This window comes from Nicotiana sylvestris, chromosome 12 (genome assembly GCF_000393655.2).
Source record: "Nicotiana sylvestris chromosome 12, ASM39365v2, whole genome shotgun sequence".
In the NCBI taxonomy this organism is placed as follows: Eukaryota; Viridiplantae; Streptophyta; class Magnoliopsida; order Solanales; family Solanaceae; genus Nicotiana; species Nicotiana sylvestris.
In genome coordinates this window covers 88,488,846-88,505,741 of record NC_091068.1, presented here as the reverse complement: position 1 = coordinate 88,505,741, position 16,896 = coordinate 88,488,846, and the positions used below count along the sequence as shown (strand labels likewise).

Sequence of the window (16,896 nt, the reverse complement as noted above, 5' to 3'; positions counted from 1 at the left end):
GCACATCTCTGGCATCACCGTGCTAAACCTTGTCCTTGAGGACAAGCAAATGAGGGTCATCATACTAACGCTCCCTGGTACGATCAAGTAAGGAAGACCGAGAAACCACGCAAGCTAGAACCCGACTGGGCTCCGAAAGATCTAATCTCACAAACTGGCTGGCTAAGGCCTGAACATCTATCGCCATATGCCTCTCCGATACTGGTAAACAAGCTAAACTCCCCAAACTCTCTGCCTGGTGACTCAAAGCATCGGCCACCTTGTTGGCCTTGCCCGGGTGATACAAAATAGTGATGTCATAGTCCTTCAGCAACTCTAACCACCTCCTCTAGTGCAAATTTGGATCTTTTTGCTTGAACAAGTGTTGTAAGCTCCGATGGTCAGTATAAATCTCACAGGGAACCCTATATAAATAATGGCGCCAGATCTTCAGGGCGTGAACAATGGCAGCTAACTCAAGGTCGTGAACAGGGTAGTTCTTCTCATGTATCTTCAACTACCTGGACGTGTAGGCAATCACCACACTGTATTGTATCAACACCGCTTTGAGGCCAATCCTCGAGGCATCACAATAGACCGTATAAGACCTCAAACCTGCAGGCAATATCAAAACTGGGGCTGTAATCAAAGTTGTCTTGAGCTTCTGAAAGCTCGCCTCACACTCCTCCGTCCACTAAAATAGAGCATCTTTCTGGGTCAACCTGGTCATAGGGGCTGCAATCGATGAAAACCCCTTCACAAAACGACGGTAGTAACCCACCAAGCCAAGGAAACTGCGGATCTCTGTAGCTGAGGATGGTCTGGGTCAACTCTGCATGACCTCTATTATCTTCTGATCCACCTGAATACCCTCACTCGATACCACGTGGCCGAAGAATGCCACTGAATCCAACCAAAACTCATATTTCGAGAACTTAGCATATAACTTCTTCTCTCTCAGAGTCTGAAGCACATTCCTCAAGTGTTACTCATGATCTTCCTGACTCCGGGAATACACCAGAATATCATCAATAAAGACAATGACAAATGAGTCAAGATACGGCTGAAACACATTGTGCATCAAATGCATAAAGGTTGCTGGGGCATTGGTCAGTCTAAATGACATGACAAGGAACTCGTAATGACCATACTGAGTCCTAAAAGTAGTCTTCGGGATATCTGGCTCCCGAATCTTCAACTGATGGTAACCTGAGCGCAAATCAATCTTAGAAAACACTCGTACGCCCTGAAGCTGGTTAAACAGATCATCAATACGAGGCAAAGGATAACGGTTCTTCACTGTAACCTTGTTCAACTGGCGATAATCAATACACATACGCATAGAACCATCTTTTTTCTTCACAAACAAGACAGGAGCACCCGAAGGTAATACACTAGGCCGAATAAAACCCTTATCAAGCAATTCCTGTAACTGATCTTTCAACTCCTTCAACTCAAGAGGAGCCATACGATACGGAGAAATAGAAACGGGCTGAGTGTTCGGCAACAGATCAATGCCAAAATCAATATCTCTATCAGGCGGCATGCCTGGAAGATCAACCGAAAACACATCGGGAAAATCCCATACTACAGGGACTGAATCAACTGAAGGGGTATCAACACTGACATCTCTCACATAAGCTAAATACGCGTCACACCCCTTCTCAACCATACGCTGAGCTTTAAGAAAAGAAATAACTCTACTGGGAGTGTGATCTAAAGTACCCCTCCACTCAACACGCGGTACACTTGGCATAGCCGGAGTCACGGTTTTGGCATGACAATTAAGAATAGCATAATGGGGCGACAACAAGTCCATGCCCAAGATAATATCAAAATCTACCATGTTAAGCAACAATAGATCGGCTCTAGTCTCAAAACCACTAAGAGCAACCAAACACGACCTATAAATGCGATCCACAATAAGAGAATCTCCCATAGGAGTAGAAACATAAATAGGGGAACTAAAAGAATCCCGAGATACACCCAAATACGGAGCAAAATAAGAAGACACATAAGAGTAAGTGGAGCCTAGATCGAATAGAACCGATGCATCGCTATGACAAACTAGTATAATACATATGATGACAGAATCGGAGACAACAACCTCGGTACAGGTAGGAAGGTCATAGTATCTGGCCTTTCCTCCCCCTTTAGGGCAACCTCTACCTCCCCGACCTCCGCTTCTAGCTAGCTGAGCAGGTGGGGTAGCAACTAGAGCCGTAACCATAGCTTGAGAACTCTGTGGGGCACGCTGTGGTTGAGAAGTTTGTGGAGATGCACCCCTCCCAAGTCTGGGGAAATACCTCACCATATGACGTGTGTCACCACACTCAAAACAAGCTCTAGGAGGATGTGGTGGCTGTTACTAGCTCGAGCTAGGTCTGCTGGACTGACCTCTGAAAGCACCCCGCACAAGAGGCGCACCAGATACCGGTGGTGCATAATAAGGCTCCTAAGGCCTAGGAGGAGCTGGGATACCACTGGCTGCTAGAAGAATTGAATGAAAAGGGTGACTCATATAACCCCAACCATGATGACCTGTTGCTGGGGCACGGGCACTAGAGAAATGGCCCGACTCTCGGGTCCTCTTGGTCTCCCTCTCCTCTCTCTCCCTAGAATGCATATCCTAAATCCTCCTGGCAATGCTCACCACCTGCTGATAAGAAATATCCATCTCCAACTCATGAGCCACGCTAGACCTAATGCTGGGAATAAGGCCCCTCAATAAACCGGCGAACCCTCTCGCGAACAATGGAAACCAAGGCTGGTGCATGCCTAGCCAAACTGGTGTAACGGTCAGCATACTTTGAGACAGTCATAGTACCCTTGCACAAATACTCAAACTCTGCACGTCATGCATCCCTAAGGCTCTGAGGAACATACTCTCTCAGGAACAGATTTGAAAACTGAGTCCAAGTCAGTGAAGCAGCCTCATCCGGACTGTCTAACTCATAGGTGTGCCACCACTCATAGGCGGCTCCTCAAAGCTGGAAAGTAGTAAAGGAAACCCCGCTCGATCGTGATATACCCATGGTACGGAGAATGAAGTAACTCTCATCAAGAAATCCCAGAGCATCCTCCGATGCTAGACCACTGAATACAGGAGGCTTGTACCTCTAGAACCTCTCAAGCCTCAGTTGCTCCTCCTCAGAAGCTGCGCACTGTCCTCGGGTTGAATTGGCACTATAGGTGGTAAATGAATAATCTCAGGGACCTACTCAACATGCACTCACTACTCAGGAGTGCGGGCAGTAGGAGTCTGTGCTCCTCCCCCGGCCTGAGATGTAGCTACAGCAAGGGGAAGCAACCCTGCCTGAGCCAGAGTGGTGTACATGCTCATAAACTGTGCCAAAGTCTCCTGAAGAGCTAGAGTAGTGGTAGCAGTAGGCGTGTCAGGTGCCTGGACTCCGGCTGGAACTGCTGGTGGTACCTCGGCAGCAGCTCATGTAGGTGCTCTAGCTGCACCACGTGCGCGTCCTCAGCCTCTACCCTGGCCCCGGCCTCTAATGGCTTCAGTAGGGGGCGCGGGTTCCTGATCATCTCGAGTAGCACGTGTCCTCACCATCTGTGAGAGAATAGAAGACAAAAGTTTAGAATTGTGATGTCAAAATATCGCACGATAAGGAAATCAAATAAAGTAGAATTTTCCTAACAGTTACATAGCCTCTCGTAGATAAGTACAGACGTCTCCGTACCGATCAACGAGACTCTAATAAATCGGCTTGTGATACATGACTCCTATGAACCTATAGCTCTGATACCAACTTATCACGACCCCGGTTCGCACTTATTGAACCATCGTGACAACACCTATTCCTCTACGACTAGATAAGCCTAAATTGCAGAAGATAACCAAAATGCGGAATAAAAACAAATTAAAACAGAATGAAGAGTGATAATAATAGTGTTTAAAAGTGCCGCTCGGCATATACAACACAACATTCTCAGAATCAAGTACAATTTCCCAAAACCCGAAAACTCACGGAACCACAAGCCTTTGGATATCTACAATGTCTAACTCCAGAATATCTAACAAGGGAAAGAAATACAAAAGGGCAAATGTTTAAAAGCTAGAATAGAAAGGGACTCCTCGGTTTACGGATGCGGCAGATGTACCTCGAAGTCTCTAAAGCAGTCGCCTCGCTTCACGGATGATAGGACTGAGTTGTAGTACCTAGATCTGTACATGAAAAACATGTGCAGAAGGGGCATGAGTACACCACAGCGGCACTCAGTAAGTGCCAAACCTAACCTCGGTCGGGTAGTGACGAGGAAGGTTGGGGCCCTACTGAGATTAAATAAAATATAAAGATCAATAGTATAGAACAGAATAGTATAAATAAGTACAACGGTAAAATAACACAGGATGTACAGAATAGCAACAACTACACAGATGCAAGGTAAACACGGAAAAGAAATATAGCTTAGCACCAATAATAACAATCAGGGATCTCCCAGGATACCGTCTTGTAGTCCCATATGTATATATCCAATGGATCTCCCGGGATCCCATCCCGTAGTCCAACTCATAGTGCGCGGGGATCTACCGGAATCCCGTTCCGTAGTCCCAAATGTAAATACCCAGTACTGGGGGAATCTACCGGGTGCATTCTCATAGTTCCATATAACTGTGCAGGGGGATCTACTGGAATCCCACATCCGTATTCCCAAAATAAATAGACAAGGGGGAGCTACTGAAATCCCACATCCATAGTCCCAAAATAAATACACAGCAACAAAAGGAAAATATACAGAAATGGCAAAATTTCATATTAAGGCAACAAGTGATTCTAGCCTAGTATGTTGCACAGAAATCAGGTAAGGCAGGTTGAGCAAATAAAGCAATTAAGTTACTTAGACATGATTTTCTAAGCTAACAACAGGCTTAATAGTGCAAGTAATAAAAATAGGAAAGGAAACATACTAGTGATTACTTAATGAAAACCAGATTTCCAACAATTAGCACAAGTACGTACTCGTCACCTCACGTACAAGGCATTTCAATTACCAAATATACCAAACCTAAGGGGAAGGTCCCCCACACAAGGTTAGATAAGCCACTTACCTCGAACCAGCTCAAAATCAACCCAAAACCACGCTCTTGCCACGAGTACTTGACTCCAAATGGCCCAGATCTATTTAATTCAATTGCATAATGTAAATAAAACTTCAAGTAATTGATTCTACAAAGAAATTCGAAGCTAATACGCGAAATTAGGTAAAATGACCAAAACACCCCTCGGGCCCACGTCTCGAAATCGGGTAAAATTTATATTTTTAGAATCCTCACGCTCTCACGAGTTCATGCATACAAAAATTATCCAAATCCAAGGTCAAATTCCCAATCAAAAGTCGAATTCTAGGTCTAAGAACTTTCTTCCAATTTTTTCCCAATTTTCATCTCCAATCCGAAATTAAATGATGAATTCATGTTTAGATTAATGGGTTACGAACAAAAAGGAGTTAAGAATCATTATCCAATTGATATCTCTGAAAATCCCTCAAAACCTCGCTCACATCCGACCTCCCAAGCTTAAGTTTTCTCAAAAATGGCTAAACCCTCGATTTGAAATTTTTATATTCTCCCCAGCTTTTCCCTTAATCGCGATCGCAGAAGTCCAAACGTAATCGCGAAGAGAAAAGACCACGCGCCTATTTATGCGAACACAGAACCCCATCCGTGAACGTGATGCTTAGCTTCCTCAGACCTACGCGATCGCGGTTGACTCCACGCGATCGCGTAGAGAAACACTTAACAACCCACGTGTTTGCAATTCAGCATCTCCCACAGCTACGCGTTCCCATTCCTCTTCACGCAAATAAGAAGGGCAAAATTCCCTCTACCTCATCTAAGCCTTCGTGATCGTGATCCTCCCCACGCGATCGCAATGAAGAACAATTTGCAATAAATACCAGCAAAAATCTGACCCTTCTCCATGTCCAAAAATGGTCCGTTGAGCATCCGAAACACACCCGAGGCCCTCGGGACATCAACCAAACCTACCAACATATCCCATAACATCATTCAAACTTGTTCCAACCTTCGGAATGCTCAAAACAACATCATAACACCAATTGTTCATCGGACTCAAGCCTAAGAAGTCCAAAAACTCTAAAAACATGCTTTCGATCAAAAAGTCAATCAAACCTCGTCCGAATGATCTGAAATTTTGCACACACGCCACATTCAACACTACAGAGCTACTCCAACTTCCAGAATTCCATTCTAACCATTGGATCAAAATCTCACTATCGAACCGGAAACTTCAAAAATTCAACTTTCGGCATTTCAAGCCTAAATTAGCTACGGACCTCCAAAACACAATCAGAACATGCTCCTAAACTCTAAATCACCCAACAGAGCTAACGGAACCATCGGATTTCCATTCCGAGGCCGTCTCACACGGTTCCAAATACGGTCAACTTTCCAACACTTAAACTCTTATTTAGGTACTAAGTGTCCCAAAACTCTTCGAAACTCAAAACCGAACATCCCGGCAAATTAAAATAGCAGAAATAAACTTGGAGAAAGAAGTTAATAGAGGATTGGGGTATTAATTCTTAAGATGACCGGCCGGATCGTCACAAAAATGATGCTAGTCAATATAATGATTTAACTGGATTGATCTTGACATTTGCGAATGGTTAGATGGAGTTTTGTTGTTCTTATACATGTTAGTTTTAGTTGAAAATTAGTAACAAGTACTAATTGTATTTGCTCTTGTAAATGTTGCAGAATCTTGTAAAATTGCAAGCAAAGAACATGGAGCACAATTTCAAGATAAACAAAATGCAATGGATGGAACAAGCATAAGCAATATCTCAGCACTATTGTCTCTTAAAGAAATAGAAGAAGATAGAGTGGACAACACAAGTATTATGTTCTTTTCTTCGGGTCAAATTTCAGAACTTAAGGACATTTTAGAAAATTGTGTCCTGCATTTTAGATTCATACTTCAAATTGTCAGGACATTTCAAAAAATTATGTCCTGACTTTTAGTTTCTTCATAAACAATGTGTCCTGGAAATGAGGTATCTTGCAGCCAAACTAATGTATATGTAGTTTTACTTGCTGAGCAAAACAAAAATGCAGTCATTAACCAGTATACTAGGAAAAGGAAGAGAGATAGTATTGGTTTTGATGGTCCATTATTTGCTATTCGTACTCAGCATTGATAAAGGTTTGTCCATGGATGTTGAAGGAAATTTTGAAGAAGAGCTTGGTGGAGGGTAAAGGAATAAGAATCTTAGTTGGCAATTGCAATCTCCATTTGCATAGATAAAAAAAGAGAGGAACATCGATGGCGCACAATGAGAATACTGCTGAGTATAATGGCTGTATAAAATCAAAATATACTCGTAAATATATATTTTATTATGCCAAAGATGATGAAAAGTTATTGAAGAAATTCATTGGGTGGTTGGGCATGGAGAAAAGGAAAGGTAAAAAAAATGTGTAAATCCCTAAAAGTATTGAACTTTCTACTTCTAATTAGCAATTAAAGACTAATTGTCCTGAATTTCTGAGCTTCTAATTTTAAATTCAAGACTAAGTTTCCTGAAACTTTGAGCTTCTAACCTTCCATCTCTAAGTCCAGGACTAAGTGTCCTAAGTTTTTGAAATTTTAACTTTAAGTTCAGGACTAACTGTCCTGAACTTATAAGTTGCTAATTAAGAATTGAGGACTAACTGTCCTGAATTTTTTAGCTTTCTGACTTTGATATTATTTTTAATTTTTTAGGGGAGAAATGGATATTTATACTAAGTATAATGATGTAAGAAAGAATCCATAAAATTGTACAGTCAAAAAATGAGAAGTAAAATGCTATTCCTTAAGCGTTCAAACAATAGCTATGTACTTGATGATAAGGTTTGATAATTTAAAAGGCATTTCTTTTTTTCTTCTTACTTTGTTTTTTTAATTATTTATGACTGATGGAGTTTTGTTTTTACTTTTTTATGAAACATAATGACTTTGTCTTGTATTTTTTGAGGAAGAAGGAATGCTACCACCATCGGGCCCATCCATTTCATTGAACGACTACAAATATAGTTTTCGATGACTATATGCGTCATGTGTATGAGGATTTTTATGAAGATGCTTTAAATGTGTTCTGGTGTTGTGAAAATCAATTGTATCTCACACCGTATGTGTAGGGGGTCAATTAGAGATGTATAATTGTTTGGTCAGAGGTTGTTAAAATCGTTTTTCCATATCGACTACCTTCAAAACATAGTGATGTGACACATTTTCTTATGGGGGTATTCGACTTGAATAAAAATAAAATTGATGTGTCTGACTCCATATATAGTGAACCGTATGAGGCTAGATTGAAAAACATTGAAATGTATGCGTGCATGATCCCCTACCTGCTTAAGTTCTCACAATTTGAGAAACATCATATGTTTTTTGGAAATAAATTTAATAAATTTGATATTCAGTGGCAGACAACACCGAAACAAATTGGATCGTAAGTGTTGTCCTTTGTTGTATTATAACGACCCGACCACTCGTTTTGCGTATTGTAGCTCTATTTCTATGTTTATTGCATCTTCTATGTTAATTTATGGTTATGTGACTTTCCATAGGGGTTGGTTTGATTCCGGGGATGTTTTAGAGTGAATTGGGACACTTAGTCCCAAGTTTGAAACCTTAAGTTAGAAGAGCTTTGATGGTTCCAGTAGCTTCATATGGTGATTTTAGACTTAGGTATATATCCGGAAATTGATTTGGAGGTTCGTAGGTTGGTTTGAGTCTTTTTGGTAAAATTTGGAAAGTTGAAGGTTTGGAAGGTTGAGAGGTTTCACCGATGTAATGACCAATCGGTAGTTTCAAGATCTAGCATGTCGTTCAGAGGTTTGAGGCCTGAGTATCTTCAATTAATATATTATAACTTGTACGTGTGGTCGGAATTGAATTCCGGAAAGTTTAGAGTTGATTCGGAAAGAAATTCTCAATTTGGAACCTTTAAGTTTGAAGAGTTGACTAGGGTTTAACTTTTTAGTAAACAATCTTGGAATCAGGATTTGAAGGTTCCAATAGGTTCGTATGATGATTGTGTACTTGGGCGTATATTCGGGTTGAGCATCGGGTCGCCCGGGAGAATTTTGTCGCTTATTGTGAAAAGTTGGCATTTTGAAAGTTTTAGAAATTTCTTGGTTTGACTTGAAGTATACTTTGGTGTTATTGATGTTCATTTGGGATTTCGAGTTTTGGAATAGGTTCGTATTGTGATTTATGACTTGCATGTAAAGTTTGGCATCATTTCAAGATGTTTAAATATAATTCGAACGCGTTCGGCGAAGTTTCAAAGTTTAAACAAAGGTTTCGTCGATTAATTATTTTGATGTTGTTTGCCGTGATTTAAGGCTTTGACTGAGTCCACATCGCGTTTTAGGATGTATTGGTATATTTGGATGGGTCCCTAGGGCCTCGGGGTGATTCGGGTTGGAAATCGGGATGAGTTTGGACTTGGGGAATTTCTGAAGAGCACCAGGTCTGGTGCGATCGCACCTGTGAAAGATCTGGTCACAGGTGCGAGACCGCAGAAGCAAGCCTAAGTTCGCAGGCACGGCCTTGTGGGAGTTGAGTAGTGGTTGCTGGTGCGAGGAAGTTTTCAGCATCTGCGAGCCCGGAGGTGCGACGTGTCTCCGTAGATACAATGTTTGGTATATATGGTTGGCGATAGCAGAAGCGGAGAGGAATCCATAAGCACGGATCCGCAGAAGTGAAGGGTGGACCGCAGAAGTGGTCCTGCAGGCACGATGGTTGGGCCCTAAGTGGAATCCGTAGGAGCGGACCTTTTTCCGCAGAAGCGAAGCCGCAGGTGCGGCTAGGGAGTCCGCAGGTGCAAAAATGTCTGGGCAGACTTGTCATTAAGTCGGGACTTAGCTCTCATTTCTCTCATTTTGCACTTGGATGGCCGAATTTGGGGAGCTATTTTGCTGATATTTTTATCGAGCAACACGAGGTAAGCGATTCCCACTTATTACAAGTTAAATACATAAGTTATATATCTATTTAAACATGAAAATTTATGGAAATTGTGGGATTTTTGAAAAAAAACTCTAGAATCGATATTTTTGGATTATTACCACGAAATTGGTCATGGAATTAGTAATAAATTATATATTTGAGCCCGTGTTGTTATAGGCAATGATTATCTTCGAATATTTTTAGAATTCGGGCACGTGGGCCCGAGGGTTGACCTTGTTTACTTTTCGAGCGGAGTTGAGAATTGTTACAAATGCATTTATTATGAGTATTAGAATATATTTTCATTGGTTTGCACATTGTTTGACTAGTTTTGGATCGATGGGCATCAGCTTGAGGTGTTAGAAAGGCGTTGGATCCAGTTATGGCAGTTCGGAGCGAGGTAAGTCTCTTGTCTAACCTTGTGAGGGAGAAATTTACCCCGTAAGTGTTATATGTCTTTTGTGTTAGATATTGTGGGAGATGTGCACATATGAGGTGACGAGTGTGTGTCCGTATGCTAGAATTCCTGGTTATGTCCAGGTCGACTTAGAATCACGTCGTGCTTTAATTGTACTAATTGAGTTATCCTTGCATGTTTAATTACTTTATTTCGCATTACGACCTAAGATTATACTTGCGTAATGGACTCGCTATTTTAGAAAATTGATGAGATATTTGATTAGCCGGGAAAATTGTGCTTCCCTTATGAATTTCTCCCGCGTTGTGGGTATTCATCACAAAGTTTCCTTAAATTTAATAACTTACACGTATATTCATGAGTGGGGGCAAGGACCTGATAAGCTTCTTATTCTAATGGGATTGGGTCGTTTGCCTCGGCAGTATTATTATAACACACTTTTATGGTATCAGGTCGTTTGCCTCAATAGTATTATTATAACACACTCTTATGGGATCGGGCCGTTCGCCTCTGCTGGATTATTGTAACACCCTCTTATGGGATCGGGTCGTTCGCCTTGTAGTATCATGTATCATATTCTTGTGATATTGTGTCATTCACCTCAACATTTTTATAAAATACTTTTATGGGATAGGGTCGTTCACCTCAGTAGTATCATGTATCACACTCTTATAGGATCGGGTTGTTCACCTCGGCAAAATCTTGAAATACTCTTACGGGATCGAGCAGTTCGCCTAGGCAGAATCGTGCGTGATATTTGACAAGAAGCCATTGTATATGTAAGTTTCATTACTTGAGTTGTGATAACCTATCTAGTGGGGACCATATTATATATACTCCATTTGAGGAGGTAACCGATATTTGAGGACTTGTGTTTACTGTTCAGAGGAGGATTATATCATTTACCTATATTTGTTTTCACAATTTCGGGTTTGTAGTTTGTTTTCTTGAATCAAAGATTCTGGTCTCTTGCTAACTCAAATCCCATTTGATTCTAGTAATTTTTTCTCTTTTTATTGTCTTTTTGTAACAAGAGTTAATTTCTTGTAAACCCCATTTTCTTGCGAAAAGCTGTAAACCCCATTTTCTTGTTTTTCATTTCTTGAATTGCCGCCGTTTCACATTTTCCATTTCTGCATCTTCTTCACTGTTCACGTTGCCGGTAACTCCATTATCAACGGTAGATTCCTGGACTTTTGCCTTTTGACTACACAACACTTCCACCGCCGCTTAACGAATCAATTATCTGGTGGAGTTCTCCGGATCGTCACTTCTATTTTCTGAGAAATCTTGGTATCTTTCATATAAAATTTCTATCGACATTTCCCGTGTGCTTGATATCTTGGTTGACTACTCTCCATCTCTTAATGAAGAACTCGCCATCTCCGAGAAATCTTGATTTCTTGGTGGATCTAAATACTAGAGAAAGCACGAAATATTTGAAGTTTCTTATTCCTATTTGACCGAGAAATACATTGAGTATTGCTCCATCTTGTAGAAATCCATCACCGCCGGCCTGATTTCCGTTAACTTCAAGGGTTATAATTTAGGTTCTATTATTCCTCTCTTGTTTTGATATTTTAATAGTTTGATATTTTAGCATAATTGTATCCCCTTGCCTGCCTATTTTGTTCTTGAATCTTTAATTAATTGTATTAGTGATAGTTTTTCCTACTTGTTTATATTGTTATCTACCTGTCTACATCCTTATTTTGAATCTTTAGTTCAAATATCCCCTAGTATTTCTGCTCTAGTTTCGCACATTTATTTCTCACTTTTAATTGTAGATTATAGCCCCTCTATCTCTTGTATTGTATTTTTTCACCTATTTTTCTATCCTTTAGTTGTAGATTATAGTTCCTTTGTTTTATTTATGCACCTATTTTTCTGACCTTTAGTTGTAGATTATAGTCTCCGTTAGTTCCTTTATTTTACTTCTTCACCTGTTTTGTGACTTTTAGTGGTAGATTATATTTTGGTAATTCATTTTATTTTTGTCTCTTGTTTTCGGGATAGTGCTTGCGCAGTGACTCCTAGATTATAGTGGCTTTGGTGAACGATGGTAGGGTAAGGTCTTGTCCTTGGGGGTGTCAGCACGGGGGAGAGGTGCGGGGGGTAAGAGGGCTAAGGGAGCTACTAGGTTGAGAGTGCGGTCTTGGAACATAGGAACTTTGACTAGAAAATTTGTAGAGTTAATAAAGATTCTTAAGAAAAGAAAGATTAATATAGCTTGTGTACAGGAGACTAGGTGGGTAGGAGATAAGGCGCGGGATATGGGCAGTTTCAAACTTTGGTATTCTGGGAGGGTGGGGGTAGGAACGGGGTAGGTATCTTGGTTGATAATGACCTCCATGAACTAGTGGTGGAGGTTAGGAGGGTGAATGACAGGCCGATGGCTATTAAGCTAGTTGTTGTAAGCTTTACTATTGAACATAATTAGTGCGTACGCACCCCAAGCAAGCTTGGATTAGGAAGTCAAGAGGCGTTTCTGGGAGGATTTGGATGAGATGGTGCGTAGTATCCCGCATACCGAGAAGCTTTTCATAGGAGGAGATTTCAATGGCCACGTTGGAGCGATGTCTGGGGGATATGATGATATGCATAGTGGTTTTGGTTTTGGAGATAAAAACGGAGGAGGAACGTCTCTGCTAGACTTTGCTAGAGCATTTGATTTGGTGATAGCAAACTTGAGTTTCCCGAAGAAGAGGGAGCACTTGTCACCTTTCGGAGTTCGGTGAGCGAGACTCAGAATGATTATTTACTCGCTAGGAAGTCATATAGAGGTCTTTGCATGGATTGCAAGGTCATCCCTAGTGAGAACCTCTCGACCCTTTATAGGCTCCTGGTTATGGACCTTGAGATAACAAGGAAGAGGAGGAAGAGGGCGATGTATTATCCAACATAGGATCAAGTGGGGAGCCTTGACGGAAGCTAAAGTGCAGGAGTTGGGGGTCAAGCTGGTGACTATGGGGGCTTGGAGGACTAGTGGAGATGCAAGCGCTATGTGGACCACGACTACGCAATGCATTAGGGAAGCTGCGAGAGAGGTATTAGGGGTCTCAAAGGGTTGCTCTAGTGGTCACAAGGGAGATTGGTGGTGGAATGGAGAGGTTCAAGGAAAAGGGAAAACCAAGAAAGTAGTTTATCTGAAGCTAGTAGAAAGTGTAGACAATCAGGATAATAGGGAGAATAGGGAGCATTATAAGTTGGCTAAGAAAAAGGCAAAACTAGCAGTTACGGCGGCAAAGACTGCAGCTTTTAGTCGTTTGTATGAGGAACTCGAGGGCCAATGTGGGGATAAGAGGCTGTTCAGGTTAGCCAAGACGCGAGAAAGGAAAGCACGAGACATGGACCAAGTGAAATGCATCAAGGACGAAAAAAGTAAAGTTTTGTTGGATGAGGGGCTTATCCGTCGGAGATGGAAGGCCTACTTCATAGTCTCTTGAATAAGGAGGGGGACAGGAGCATTGTACTGGGTGATTTGGAACTCTTAGGGAGTCGATATGACTTTGGGTATTGTAGGCAGATTAGAGTTGATGAATTGGAGGAGGCTATGCGTAAGATGAGTAGGGTCAAAGTGACCGGGTCGAATGAAATCCTAGTGGAGTTTTGGAAGAGTGCGGTTAAGGCAGGCATGGAGTGGCTCACTAGGTTATTTAATGTCATTTTTAGAATGAAGAAGATGTCCGACGAGTGGAGGTGGAGCACAATCGTTCCTGTATACAAGAACAAGGGTGATATCCAAAATTGCAATAACTATCGTATCAAGCTGCTTAGCCATACTATAAAAGTCTGGGAGAGAGTGGTAGAGATAAGGGTGAGGAGTGTGTCTATTTTCGAGAACTAATTTGGGTTTATTCTAGGGCGTTCATCAACAGAAGTCATCCACCTTGTTAGGAGATTGATGGAGCAGTATAGGGAGAGAAAGAAGGACTTACATATGGTGTTCATTGACTTAGAAAAGGCGTACGATAAAGTTCCAAGGGAGGTTTTGTGGAGATGTTTGGAGGATAGATATGTACTTGTTGCCTACGTTAGATTGATTAAGGACATGTATGATGGAGAAAAGACCCGAGTGAGGACAGTGGATGGGGACTCAGACCATTTTCCAATTATGATGGGGTTGCATCAGGGGTCAGCACTCAGCCCTTTTTTGTTTGCTCTAGTGATCATATCCAAGGAGAAGTGCCGTGGTGCATGATATTTGTAGATGATATTGTACTGATTGACGGGACACGAGACGGTGTGAACACGTAATTAGAGGTGTGGAGGCAGACCCTGGAGTCTAAAGGTTTCAAGTTGAGCAGGACTAAGACAGAATACTTGGAGTGTAAGCTTAGTGGCGAGACTCAAGAAAGGGAAGGGGAGGTGAGGTTGGACTCATAGGTCATCCCTAAGAGAGGGAGTTTTAAGTATCTTGGGTCTATTATTCAGGTAGATGGGGAGATTGATGGAGATGTCACACATCGTATTGGGGCGGGATGGATGAAATGGAGACTCGCTTCCGGTATTTTGTGTGACAAGAAGGTGGCACCGAAACTTAAGGGTAAGTTCTACAGAGTGGTGGTCAGACTAATGATGTTGTATGGGGCTGAGTGTTGGCCAATCAAGATCGCTCATGTCTAGAATATGAAGGTAGTAGAGATGAGAATGTTGAGATGGATGTGCAGTCACACCAGGTTAGATAGGATCAAAAATGAGGTTATTCGCGACAAGGTTGGTGTTGCCCCTATCGAGGATAAGATGCGGGAAGCGTGGCTTAGGTGGTTTGGTCATGTAAGGAGGAGGATCACAGATGCACGGTGAGGAGGTGTGAGGGGTTGACATTGGAGGGCCTACAGAGAGGTAGAGGTAAGCCAAAGAAAAGGTGGAGTGAGGTGATTAGGCAAGACATGGCGCAGCTTCAACTGACCAAGAACATGACCCTTGATAGGAAGATATGGAGGTCGAGGATTAGGGTAGTAGAGTAGGTACTCTAGAGTGTTCATAATAGTAGTATTGGCACGCAGTCTCGCTTTCTGTTGGTAGTAGGTTTTTATGACTAACCGTTGTTTTCTTTCATTGTTAATCACCTTACTGTCGTGTTATTTTTATTCTTCTTTTATATGGCTTTTTGGTACTATCCATTCATATCTATATTTTCATTAATATTGTGCTTAAGCTTTCCTGAGCCGAGGGTCTATTGGAAACAACCTCTCTATCCCCACAAGGCAGGGTTAAGGTCTGCGTACATACTATGCTCCTCAGACCCCACAGTATGGGATATTACTAGGTATGTTGTTGTTGCTGTTGTTTTTAATTACCATGCTTCATACTTGTTTACTTTGTACTACATTTGATTTATTGGACCACTAGTAAGTGTCAATGTCGATATATATATATATATATATATATATATATATATATATATATATATATATGGTGGTCTTTTGGGTGCAAAGACGCAGTTATTGCAAGGATTTTACGGTGAGCTGCATCCCATGTTACGATGCACAACATATAGAGTCTCCATCATATCTACTTATATTATCTTGCCTATCTTGTATTCTTGACATATGTTGTATTGTTATTGTACCTTTTATTAGATGCTCATGCACGTGTGGCACGGGGTTTTGGGGGTTCCTAGTGGATGTTCAATATTGTGGTTCACGTTATTATTATTATTTCACTTTATGATTTATTTAGGTTATGAATTTTGTAAAAAAATGACATATGATTCTACGAGTGCCAGATTTTATTCTGTTTAATTAATGAAACTCCTGACTTTTAAAAATTAAAATGGATTAATTATTCAGATGGTTCACTATTGACTTGCCTAACAGCCATGTTGGGCGCCACCACGGCCTATAGAGGATTTTGGGTTGTGACAGCTTGGTATCAGAGCGTTAGGTTTACTTAGGTCTCACGAGTCATGAGAAAGTCTAGTAAAGTCTTGTGGATCGCTACGGAGATATTTGTACTTATCTTCGATAGGCTACATAGCTGTTAGGAGCACTTCTATTCTTGATTCCTCATTGTGCGTTTGATTCCATTGAAGCTTATGCTTTCATTTCCTTCCTACTCATTCTTATACGGTGTGGATTGCTTGTTATCAATTGGGTACCTATGAGTTGTGAAGATGCTATAGATGCGGTGTAGGATACTATTCCCTGCGGATGCGGGCAGACCATTAACGTCGCCTTGTGGAGGATTATTCTGTCATTTTAGCCCCATGTCGGTATTGCCTACGGTCGAGATTTGATATCTCCAAATTTGGTGGAATTCTTGTTAATATTGTGGTATCGCCGTCCGTGATTGAATGCATTTAGGATCATCGGTATGTTGGTCTTCATTTGTTTGCCTCTAGGCGCGGTGTTGTGAGATGGAACCTAAGAAGAATTTATTAAAGATGGTTGTGTGTTGCGATTTCAGGATCGAATCGGCATTTTTTGATGGTTCGAGAAAGATGATCTCTAAGGTGGTTGCTATGCTTAGGAAATTGTTAATGTGACAAGAAGGGCTTGATTGGAATGTAGGAAA

At 41.4% G+C, this 16,896-nt stretch overlaps 1 protein-coding gene across 1 annotated transcript; it reads left to right on the top strand.

Annotated features, from left to right (window-relative positions):
• The first annotated feature begins 13,343 nt into the window (after nt 1-13,343).
• Nucleotides 13,344-13,823, top strand: LOC138883334 (uncharacterized). Its single transcript, XM_070164016.1, has one exon. It carries the CDS (start codon nt 13,344-13,346, stop codon nt 13,821-13,823), a length of 480 nt encoding a protein of 159 aa, XP_070020117.1.
• Nucleotides 13,824-16,896: the final 3,073 nt, after the last annotated feature.

Coding starts and splice junctions, on each gene's coding strand:
- LOC138883334 (XM_070164016.1), top strand. CDS start 13,344: ATGGGGGCTTGGAGGACTAGTGGAGATGCAAGCGCTATGTGGACCACG.